General features: G+C 45.9%; 1 protein-coding gene across 1 annotated transcript in view; it reads right to left on the reverse strand.

The window, feature by feature from the left end:
- Positions 1-11,652, reverse strand: part of Arhgef3 (Rho guanine nucleotide exchange factor 3) — a 288,000-nt gene that overhangs the window by 139,899 nt on the left and 136,449 nt on the right. Inside the window, exon 4 of the mRNA XM_026779863.1 lies at positions 3,020-3,082. Within this exon, the coding sequence (XP_026635664.1) occupies positions 3,020-3,082 (63 nt within the window). The remainder of the gene's footprint in view (positions 1-3,019; positions 3,083-11,652) is intronic.

The following is an 11,652-nucleotide window of genomic DNA, read 5'->3' on the forward strand; positions in this document are numbered from 1 at the left end:
TCTGTCTGTCTGTCTGTCTGTCTCTCTGTTTTTCTTTTGGGGTGTGTGTGTATGTGTGTCTGTCATCTGTCTGTCTCTAATTCTAGAATATTTACTAAAAGTGCCCTGTGTTCTCAGCTTTAGGTGAGAACTGAGTGGGAGCCTGACTACTATTTTTTAGAGAAAAATGCCCATCCTCTTATCTAGTAGCCTCTTGTTCAAAGCACACATGCCGTGGCCGTATTACCATGTAGGAAGTGGAAGCAAAGCTGACAAGTGCCTTTCTCACTTTCCTAACCCCTCATACCCTCCACCAGGAGCAACTAACTGAAAGCCCCCTGCTCCCCCGACACTTTGCACTTACACACAGCAATAGGGTCAAAACAACTCTTCAGCTAACTGAAAGCCCCCCTGCTCCCCCGACACTTTCCACTTACACACAGCAATAGGGTCAAAACAACTCTTCAGCTAACTGAAAGCCCCCCTGCTCCCCCGACACTTTCCACTTACACACAGCAATAGGGTCAAAACAACTCTTCAGCTGGTTGTGACACTGCCTTAGTCCCTGCTTCAGAGGCAGGAGGATGGCCTGAGTTACCAGGTCAATGGCCTCTTGGGGCGAAATTATGAACTATCCACAACAGAAGCAGCACCTCTTCAGGGCTGCTGCTGTGAGGGTTCTCCTGGACATCACCTCTCGGATGCACAAAGACAAAGTCCTTTTAAATGTCCTTTTAAGCAACCCAATGGAGAAAGATTATTTCCTCACCAGAGTAACTGATTCACTGGGCACAGAGCTTAGATATCATTGCATTTATGGTGAGACAGCTTCTCGTCAGTGGCTCCACCCACCACTTAATTCAGTTTAGCTCATCTGAGTGCACACGGGGTGGCAGGCTTGAAGTGAGAAACTCTCTCCTGGCCATGCTCGGTTCTGTCACACTTTCTGTCCCCTCTATATGACTCTAAGGTCAGTGGAACTTTCAACACAGCCTTCTCGTGCCCTATAATACCTTCCAGGTTTCTAATGTGTACAATTGTTATATGTGGCAGTAAATGGAGGAACTCCAACCTAGGTTCTGGAGATCTGCTTGCCAAGACTCAGACAAAAAGCCAAGTAAATCCGAAAGAAATGGCTGAACCCCTAAAATAGCCCCTTTAGTGAAATGGGTAGAATTTTCTTGTATAAAATCTCATTACTGTGACAAAGCATGATGCATGAGTTGATCAAGATAAGAGGAAACATCTGAAATTACACAGGGGAAAATCATCATCTAGAAATTATTCATTAGCTGAAGCCTAGGCGACCTGAATAAGAAGACAAGGCAAAACCAAATCGAATTTAAAATTGCCAGTAACCCTTTCTGCTCAAGGTCAGCAGCTCTCTGATAAAACGCATTTGGAGACATGCATTTCTGAACACGAAATGCCACCCTGAAGCTGAGAAAACCGTGTGCTGATACAGGATCTTAGAAATGCCTGGATAAAAGTCCTGCCCAGCACCCAGGTGGCTACAACTTTATCAGCACCCAAGGACACTGAAATGCATGAAGGCTAAAGACTTTGGAGATCTGGACAGTCTTTGGATTCTAAAAGTTTGACAAAATTAAACATATCCAAATAAGCAAAAAAAAAAAAAAGTCTTATTGCTGATGAGAGAAGTTCCATAGCTTCGCCTGTCAATAAGACAATATCCAATGAATAAAGAAACCCCCAGAAGAACGGCTTTCTGTCTTGTTACCATGGCAACCTAGTAAACTAACCCAACTCCGTCAATCTGATGGTGTTAAAGACTAGGATAGATAAGCACCATATGGTGAAATAAAGACACATCATTAGCAGTCAGCTCAAGATCATTCCACCAAGACTGTTACATCAGGAAATTTGGAAATAATTAAAAATACCTAAAAGAGCATTGTTCATATTGGCAAATAAATGACATTAAATGAGAACCTAATAATTTATACTCAAAGAGCTTCCCATTTTCACAATGATTTTAGAAGACCGATTGTCCAACTAAACGGAGAAGCTGAGGCACAGATAGTGGAAGTGGCTTGACCAAGGTTCCACTGCTAAATATTGGAGCCGTCATATATCATAGATTGCTTTCACGGTCTCTGTCCGAAACACCACAGTGTTACATGGATCTACGCTGCACAAAGGGTGAACCACATGTCTAAGATGAGTAACTAGGAGGACAGGAGGAACCTGGGGGGCCTCAGCTCCCACTCTGGATAAGAAATGGAACACACTCTCAAGGAGGCTTCTCAATTGAGTCAGTCACAGGACAGAGTCCATGAACAGGAAGTCATCAAAACGAAACATCTAGGAAATCCAAAGGACGTTTCCGACCTCTGACATCACAAGCATTTGACCACCAAGTCACTGAGCCTCTTCTGCAAGCTGTGCTTTTGCAGAAAAGCACAACACAGCAGATGTTAGCACTTAGCAACTAGCAGGTATTACGCTTGCCTTTCTCATCTTCACTGTCTTATTTGACTCCAAAGTCACATGGAGTCTTTTCAGCCTCATTTTCCAGGTGAGGAATAATTCCACATAAATGCTGAGTCCAGAATCTTCACTAAGATCTGCTGAACCCAGAGCCATTCACTTTACCACACTATCAGAATCGTGTTCTAGCCTTTGGGCAAACCTGCTACTAGGATTTCCATCAAGTCACTGACTCCACCCACATCTCAAGGGAGAAACAACTGCTCTATCTTCTTGAACCAGCCTTTCAAACTGCACAGTGGGATTACTATAGATTCTACCCAGATGCCTAAGTCTCTAATTCATTTTATAAGGGAAAAAATATGTGGACAATAAACAAGTTGGCTTGACATTCAAGTTGGCTATACAACTGTCTCTAGTAAAATGGAGACGAGATAAAAACGGGAAAATCCTGTTGGTGACAACTCCACAGTCGGACGACGGTAACCCACTTTAAGTGTACAGCATGGTAACAAATTACATCCACGCTAAGAATAGAGCTGCCATGGTGTGCAGGGGAGGAGTGGGAGGTAGAAAGGACCAAACTTACACTTATGTCAAGACTGCACAGGCTGATGGCGTCTTCATCCTGAGCACTCTGCTTTCGCTTCCGCTGCAAAACAGATGGAAAAACAATTTAGACAGGACTGTGGGTCTTATCAGGAAAGAAAAGCACTCGAATAGTGCACGCAACCCATCTCACTACCATCATCCACCCAAAAGCTTCAGCCAAGGACACATGGTAGTCTGTTCAAGAACCATGGGGAATTAATAAGCTCTGAGGTGAGGTAATTGGTTTATATTATTATCATTCATGTCAACACACACACACACATACACTGTCCCTCTCTCTCTTTCTCTCTCTCTCTATTTTTTTATTTAAATGTTTCCATATAACGTTTAGAAATTTAGATAGTAGGGTCTAGTTCTGACTGACTTGGAAGAACAGATCAGAGAGGAAAGAAAATCTAATTTCCTTGGAAATAACTGTTCTAAATCTTGTACTGGGCCATGATGTAATCAAAGGCCACATTCTGGAAATAAACTTAAACATTGTCTCCAACCTTTCCACTGAAAGTCATAAAAACTGACACTTAGGGATGAAGATAGGGTAGCTGGATAGTAGACATTTGCCTAGATCATAGAATTCGATCTCCAGAAACACATACACACACACACACACACACACACACACACACACACATTTTAGAATCAGAAAAGTCATTATTCTACTACAGATATTTCAAATGAATTTATGGCAACACCACTAAATTAGATGCAGAAATATATTTTCCCCTTTATAAAGCACCAAAGACATCTATCTATAGACTACAAGAAAGCACATCCAAGATATGCTCAGCTGTCTTCAGCATCCTCAGGTCTGACTGAGCCAAGTATTTCTTGGGTCCTCAAATCTGTGGTTATGCTGCTTAGAAGAAAAGCTACTGGAAGACCAGTATGACTGGTGTGACGTCACAAGACTGTCTGGAGAGGTTTGGAGTCTGTAACACCAAAGAAGCCCACCTCCTTCTCATTCAGAACTCTGAATTTGCACAAAGGCAAGGCTTGGACAGCGACCAGAACTGCCCATGATCACTTGAACAAAGGCTTGTTAAGCAGGTATCTACTAGGTGCCAAGCTCCGTGTTTGCTTCTGGGAAGGCAGGGGTCGGCCATTCCCACGGCTAAAGGATGCACATCCATGCAAGAGAGACACAGCAAATATGATTTGCCTACTCTAGACCCCAGGAAAGTCATTTAATTTTTCTCAACTCCAAGGTTGGGATGGCAGGGTGTCAGTGATATCAGTCTTCAAGAAAGGAAAATAAATATATCCTTGGTTTTCCTGTGGTGCTGGGTGTCAAGCCCACGGCTTTATGAGCCTAGGTGAGCAGAGCAGAACACCAGTACACACCTTTGGTGCTCTGAGAGTAGGCTGGAGAGTCTGGAGTGCAGTGACGGAGGAATTCTTACAGGAGGATGCCCTCTATAGCAGTGAATAAAGCATCAGACAAGGATGGGGATGGACTGGGGTTTCTTTTTATACAGCCAGCTACTAAGCTCTTGGCATCAGCATCTCAAGGATTCTGCGGCAGTCTGTGCCACTTCAGTGTGAAAGCTTAGAGGCCCCACAACTCCGTTACCCTAGAGGACCAACCCCTCCCCCTTCAGCCTCCCAATCAGCTAAGGTTACAGGCATGTACTCCTGCATCCAGCCAATATGGTAACTTTTTGAGAGGGGTATGGCAAGAAATAGTTCCCATGGTACAGGTTGATAAACTGAGGTTGGCAGAGATCAGCAATTTGCTGGAAGTTACACGCTATGCTATGATACTCCAAATTCAGGATTCTACTTCCAAAGGCAAACCCTTCACACTCAGTTGTCAGCATTGTGGCAAGGGTGCATATCTTACCCACCACTGGGAACGTTTGGTGGGGTCTTCTACTTGGAATACTTGCCCTAAAAATGCATAGCAGGGCAAGAAGGCAGCTGTGTGTCAACCAGCAATGTCCGCTAAGTGTAGCAACAGCTGCAGGGAGGTTCTGCTGCTTAGAGGAACCCAGGCCCTCCCCGAGTTTAGCTGTTCCTGCTTTGAGATATGCTGCAGTACAGAACCTGGGACCTTGATGGGGTGGAGCAGGAAGAAACTCAAGTGTCAGATATTATCTATAAAGCCAAAACAGGACTCACAGGCCCGCCCACTGTGGGCACCACAGATGAGGCGTGTGGTATCTGGAACAAGTGCAGGCCCTGTGCAAGCCTGGAGTAAAAGCAACACAGCCGTGTGACATGACTTGGAATAGTCAGGTCACCTATTTTGTGATGTACAAATTCTGTCCCTAAGGCCCAAGTATTTTGTCAGAGTACACAGTTCTCTACAGAAGCTGGCTGGTGAGGAGGACAGCAGAGGAGGCATCTTTTCTCACCAGCACCTCTAGAACTCACATGTTACCCAGTATTGGAACCTGGGACCCAGCCCCTAACCCTCGCCACCAGCCCAGCTCTGACAGACATTTCCACAGGCTTTGAGAGTTAAGTCTGGCCATCAGATGTCCTTTGGTATCCCTTTCAATAATGCTAAAGTCAGTTACTCTAAGAATGGTCTTTAAAAGCCCACATGGCGAGGCATGGTGGCCCACGCCTTTAATTCCAGCACTTGAGAGGCAGAGGCAGGTGGAACTCTGTAAGTTCAAAGCCAGCCTGGTCTACACAGTGGGTTCCAAGACAGCCAGGGCTACACAGTGAGACCCTGTCTCAAAACAAATACACAAACAGGAAGGAAGGAAGGAAGGAAGGAAGGAAGGAAGGAAGGAAGGAAGGAAGGAAAGAAAGAAAGAAGAAAGAAAGGAAGAAAGAAAGTCACAGCACACATGGGGGCTGGGAGAGATGGCTCAGCAGTTAAGAGCACTGGCTGCTTAAATTACAAGCATCCACATAGCTTACAACAGTCCCAGAGGATCCAACACCTCTGGCCTCGGCATGCACCAGGCACACATGTGCTATAAGACATACATGCAGACAAAACATTAACACATAAAATAATTTTTAGTTGTAGTTTTCTAAAGGAACCCCACAGATGTTACTAGATAAAAGCTGCATGGATTTTGAGAGAAGGATTTCTTGTCAATTCTCATTACACAGGAAGATGACTAGCCACTGCTGGCAACAAACAAGCCAGAAGGATTTTTTGTTTTTATGTTTTTAACGATAGGGTCTCACCCTGACTGATTTGGGAGTCACTATGTACACCAGGCTATCTCCTGACTGCAAGCGAGCATCACCACAGCCAGCTAAGAAGTTGGGAGCTGGAACTCTAAGTCAGAAGCAAAAACTTCACAAAGCATCATTTAGTCCTTGCTCAATCCCTTTCTGTTCGCTGAGCACTTCTGTACCAAAAGCTGCTCTGGGTCCTGGAAATCGGCATGGGCAAGGCATCTCCCTGATTACTAACTGGGAGCAAAAGGAAGCTAAAGGATTCACATTGTGGTCTCTACTGTGAATGAGTCAGGCAAGGCAGGGGTCAGATACTGGGTAATCTTTTGCTCTCTAGCGTTTGACTTTGTATGCACCTATGCGCCCATGTGTGCGGAGGTCACAGGCCAACATCGGGTATCTTCTTCAGTCACTTTCAATCTTCCAATTTAGTATTTTTAATTATGGGGGGGTATATGCAGCGCCCATAGAGGCCAGAGACACTGTATCTCCCTGAAACTGGGGTTATCGGAGGTTGTGAGACACCTGGGACCTGAACTCGGGGCCTCTGCAAGAGCAGTCTATGATCATAACAAGTGAACATCTCTGCAACCTTTGTACTGTTTGTTTGTTGAGACCGACACTGTCATAAACCTTAAGTTTGCTGGTTGGCTAGACTCGTTACCCAGCAAACCCTAGGAATCTCTGTCTCCACAACCCAGAGCTGGATTACAGGCATGAGCTGCTGCACCTAGCTTTTATGTGCATGCTAAGAATGGGAGTCGGGGCCTAGTGTTTGCACAGAACCTGGTATAATGGGACTCGGGGCCTAGTGTTTGCATAGAACCTGGTATAAGACTGCCTGATTTCTGTAGCCTGCATCTTTTGAGAGGCTTTGTTCTCTTCACTGTAGCAGGACGAGACCACTTGTTCGTCCCCAGCCTCCAACTCCAGAGAGACACGAGTGAAAGGAGAGAAAGGACCACACGGGCACCCACTCCAGCTCAGTGGACCCTAGGAAGGAAGGTGTGCAGGGGAGCAGCTGCACAAACGCACTCCAAACCTAAGTAGGACGGGAGTTTCCCAAATACTCATGCTCATGAACAATTCATGGACGACAACACCGGCCAGAACCAAGCCGCAGAGATACCGAAGTTGAGCGACAGCACCTGTTCCGGTCTAATCAGACCTGTAACAGAGGTGACACTTGGAGCCTATTAAACATTTACCACGTGTCTCTCGCAGACAGACTTCTCTGAAGAAGCTCATTTGAGCCTGAAACACACTATGAGGCAGGTGGGAACTAGAGAGTTCTCCATTCTGCAAGCTCTGAGCGGCTAAGATTTGTCTAGGGTTTTATAATCAGCAAGTGGAGGGGCCTGAATCCAACCTAGGTCTGCATGACTCCATGCTTAGCAGTCCCTATCACTCATGGTGTCCTGCACCCAACCCTGGGAATGGCACATGTGACCTGTAGAGGGTGCACAGTGTACAACAGGTGAGGACGACAGAGACACCGTGGTGACTACCTGGAGACCCTAGGACACTGTCCATACTGAGTTCTTTCTGGGGTCAGGTTTCAAGCACTGGCGCTGCTGTCTCTGCCTGCTCTGGGGTCACAGTCACTTCACTTCTGTAGGTCGTAAGCCACCAACAAATCAGCTGGGAGCCGGGAGCGTCTGGGCAGGAAGGTGATTGTGTGTTCAGGTATCCGCACACTTGCTCTGATGATTTCCAGCCAACTGGAGGAGCCAGTCCTACCCTGCCACTTCTTCAGGTTTACTGAAGCGAGGCTGTCACTCACTTCCCTGTCAACTCTAAGAAAGCCGCTGGGGTAGGCCCAGCAACTGCGGGAGTCTCTCTCCAATTTCAGCACGTAGTTCTACGGGCTCCTCCCCGGTACCCTGTGCTGAGCAGATTGGGGGATAATTTCTGAATGGTGATTCAATAAACAAAGCAAAAAGAATGAAGGAAGAGGACCTGTGTTCTTGAGGGAACAACTCACCCCTCCTGCCAAACACCTGGCCCAGATCAAATCAAAACCCCAACGCCAAGCTTCTTACTGTTCTGATAAAAGAGAGCATTTTCCTTAGCAGAAGGGGCATGGCTTTTCTTTAAAAATACAAATCACAGTAGTGCAGACCTTGGCCCAAGGGGAACCTTGGTGAGCTCCCTGCCTCCTGCAGGAAGGAGGCTCTAATGTGCTCAAAGAAAGTCACTTCTCAGCCATGCTGCTTGCCCGTGCCTAGTACCTGAACCAAAGGAAGACATGATTTCTGTTCCTCTAAGCCTTGCCAGTGGCTAAGAGGGGAAGAAAAGCAGCTGACTTCAGATATGAGTGAACAGAAAGGGTGCAGCCGTGCTCCCAACTGGGGGTGAAAAGTAAAAACAGTGACAGAGGAAACCGGGGACAATGGGCCTGGGGAGCATCTGATTGTAGTGCCTAGAGCCCACCAATTACAGTCTCTAGAAGCCTTTGGGTGCTGTAAAACCTTCTTCTTCAAACAGCAAATCAGCACAGGCCTCTGCCTGTGTGAACACGCCACGGAGCAGAACCTTTCGCCCAGTTAGCTGTAGGGTGTCATGGCAAGGTGAGTAAATCTGGATGGATCTGGCAACCTATGTTGGGGATCCGTGACTATCATATCATCTCATAGCTTCTGCCATCACCTTTGCCCTTCATCTCCTGGGCCTGTTTTATAATTACTGTCCCTTAGGCTGCCACAGGGCAGCTCCTTTCAGGCTTGGCCACCTTCAGATAGCCCAAGGCAGACATCCAAATTCCTTCGGTAAATGGCCCATGAACAACCTGTTTTTCTGTTGCTCTGTGGAAGACAGTTTATGAATAAGCACTGGTCCAGCTGTCAACTGGTGGATTCTCAGAAGAGCTCATACTGGCCCAAGCTTGAATACATTAGCCTCCCCTGTCCCAAATCTTGAACCTGCTGTGAAGGTGTGAGCCTTAGCTGCCAAAGAGAATCCCTATGGGTCTCCAACACAGAAATGAAGGAAAATACACTAGAACTAGGAACCTTCTAGGAGCCAATGACATGGCCCATTAGCTGTTTCTTCCCTCGCTGTAAGTAAACACTGTGGATTCATTTGAAAGAGTGGGGTCTGAAGTCAGGGCTTTATGGCATACAGAACAGGAAGTGGATTTTCTTTAGGACCAACCACTTGTCTTTCTGTCTGCTGATTTCTTCTTTGTCCTATCTGCTAAGATGTGTTTTCCTTTAGGTTAATATCTGAAAATGGCTTAAAAATGTGTCTACATGCTTACTTAAAATAAGCCAGGCATGGATATTCATGCTGTATTCTTAGCACACAGGAGGCAAAGGTAGCAGGGCAGAGTAAAGCACACAGCAAGTTCAAGGTCAGTCTGGTCTACACAGCACACAGCAAGTTCAAAGCCACCTTGGTCTACACAGCACACAGCAAGTTCAAGGTCAGCCTGGTCTACACAACATGTATGACCTGAGTTCAATCCCTGGGACCCATATGGTGGAAGAAATGATGTGCCTCTGACGAGTTGTCCTCTGACCTCCACAGACACTCTGTGCCACATGAACACCCACGCACACCCATCCGAATACACAGGCACGCACAAAAAATAGAAAGTGTAAATGAAAAAAAGTAAACAATATCAATATGTCCATAGGAATTTACCCCTATACCTCAAGGAGTAAAGAGCAGAAATGAGACAGACCTGAGTATAAAAGTTCACCTCTGCCACTTGCTCCTTGCTTGACTCTGAACCAGTTATTTCATTCCTTCATCTACTCAACCAGTATTAACTGAGAATGTACGACTTTGTCAGGAAGGTTTCAGGTATGCAGGATATCTCAGTGTTTTTCCATCACAGGGATATTTTAAGAATTAAAGGGTGTAAAATATTTAGAACAGGACCAGGTATATGGTAAGAGAACTGGAAAATGGTCATGTCTGCGGTTACTATTATCCCTGCTGTGGCTGGGATCTTTGTGACATTTGCCTTTGAGAGGCACTCAGGGTGTGGGTGAGAGGCGAGAGGGCTGTGGCACTGCAGAGACAGAGTCCTAGGCTGCAGTCTAACTCTCTGAACTGCCCAGACTCCATGGTGTTGATCACAAGGCCCCTTGGATACCATTAGGTGTGCTGGTACAGGGTCCTTTCCACTTCCTTTTCGGAGCTGAGAGCGAAGGGTGAGTGTGACTTCACTTTAAATGGCTGAGATGAAATTTATCAGCATCAGAACAGCCCTGTTATTTAATCACAGACTTTTCTATTAAATAAGATGACCAGAACAGCAAAAGCTTGCTGACGGAGAGGGCACAGCTCCTGACTTTGATGGCACACAGTGCCCGATTAGCCATTTATAATGACTCAGTTTGAACCAGATCTCAAGGCTTTTTGATTATCTTCTCACAGACAAACAGCTTTGGTGGTCTGAGAGGCTTTGATGTTGTGTCTTTCATCTGGGCCTTCTTTCGGCAGAGATCAGCAGAAAGATTCTGTGTGCTTGTCTTTAGCTAGAACTTGACTTTGTCAACTCGTGTTTGAGCAGAAAAACACCCCTCATTTTGTTTTGATCCACAGGTAAGGGGATCGAGGGGAGACCCTATTCCATTTAACACAGGGCTATTTTTTTCCTCCTCCCCAATTTTCAGACACCCTCTCTTTTCTAGAATCCTAGAACTCAGGTTCTCCCCCCACTCCCAGACTCTTATCTGATGCTCACACGGTAGAGTACCTGGAGCTCAGGTGCCCTCTGAGCTGCTGGTCCATACAGTCTAACTGACGTGGTATGTAACTGTGCCCACACAGCACTGATGACAGTGTGCAGGTGCCTGATAGATCACACAGGCAGAAATGGGGCATCTGCATCTCATTTTGCCATATACCTGCCATGGAGCCTCAGGGATGGCTCTCATTGCCTTTCTCTGCCTGTTTTGCATCTGTAACAGCACTGGGAACCTGCTAGAACTGACACAGTATCTATTATGAGCAGTAAGACCACTGGCCACAGTAGTAGCTGAGGCGAAGGCATCAGACTAAAACTCAAAATATCAAAAACTTTGAGAACTCCAGAAAATACAGAAGTCTTGTCCCAGATCTGTCTCTGCCCAGGCTCGAGAATAAGTTAGGAGGAAGGGTTTGTGTCCACCACGATTTCCAACGATGAGCTATGACAAGAAGCACAGAATTGAGTTAGCCAGGACTTCTTCCCAGGCCTTCTAAATTATGGTGATTATTATGTTTCCACTGGCTCACAGGTGCTGGGGATTAGATTAACGATTAGATTAACTGCAACCTTAATTCATCACACTGCTACACTGCTCTCCAGGCTCTCTGGGTATCTGCTTTTTTCCTCAGCAATATTAACACTTGAAGTGATTGTGCACTGGCTCCAGTGCACGCTCGGCTCTCTTCACTTTCTTCTTCTTCTTCTTCTTCTTCTTCTTCTTCTTCTTCTTCTTCTTCTTCTTCTTCTTCTTCTTCTTCTTCTTCCTC

Source organism: Microtus ochrogaster, chromosome 6, assembly GCF_000317375.1.
Source record: "Microtus ochrogaster isolate Prairie Vole_2 chromosome 6, MicOch1.0, whole genome shotgun sequence".
NCBI classification, from domain to species: Eukaryota; Metazoa; Chordata; class Mammalia; order Rodentia; family Cricetidae; genus Microtus; species Microtus ochrogaster.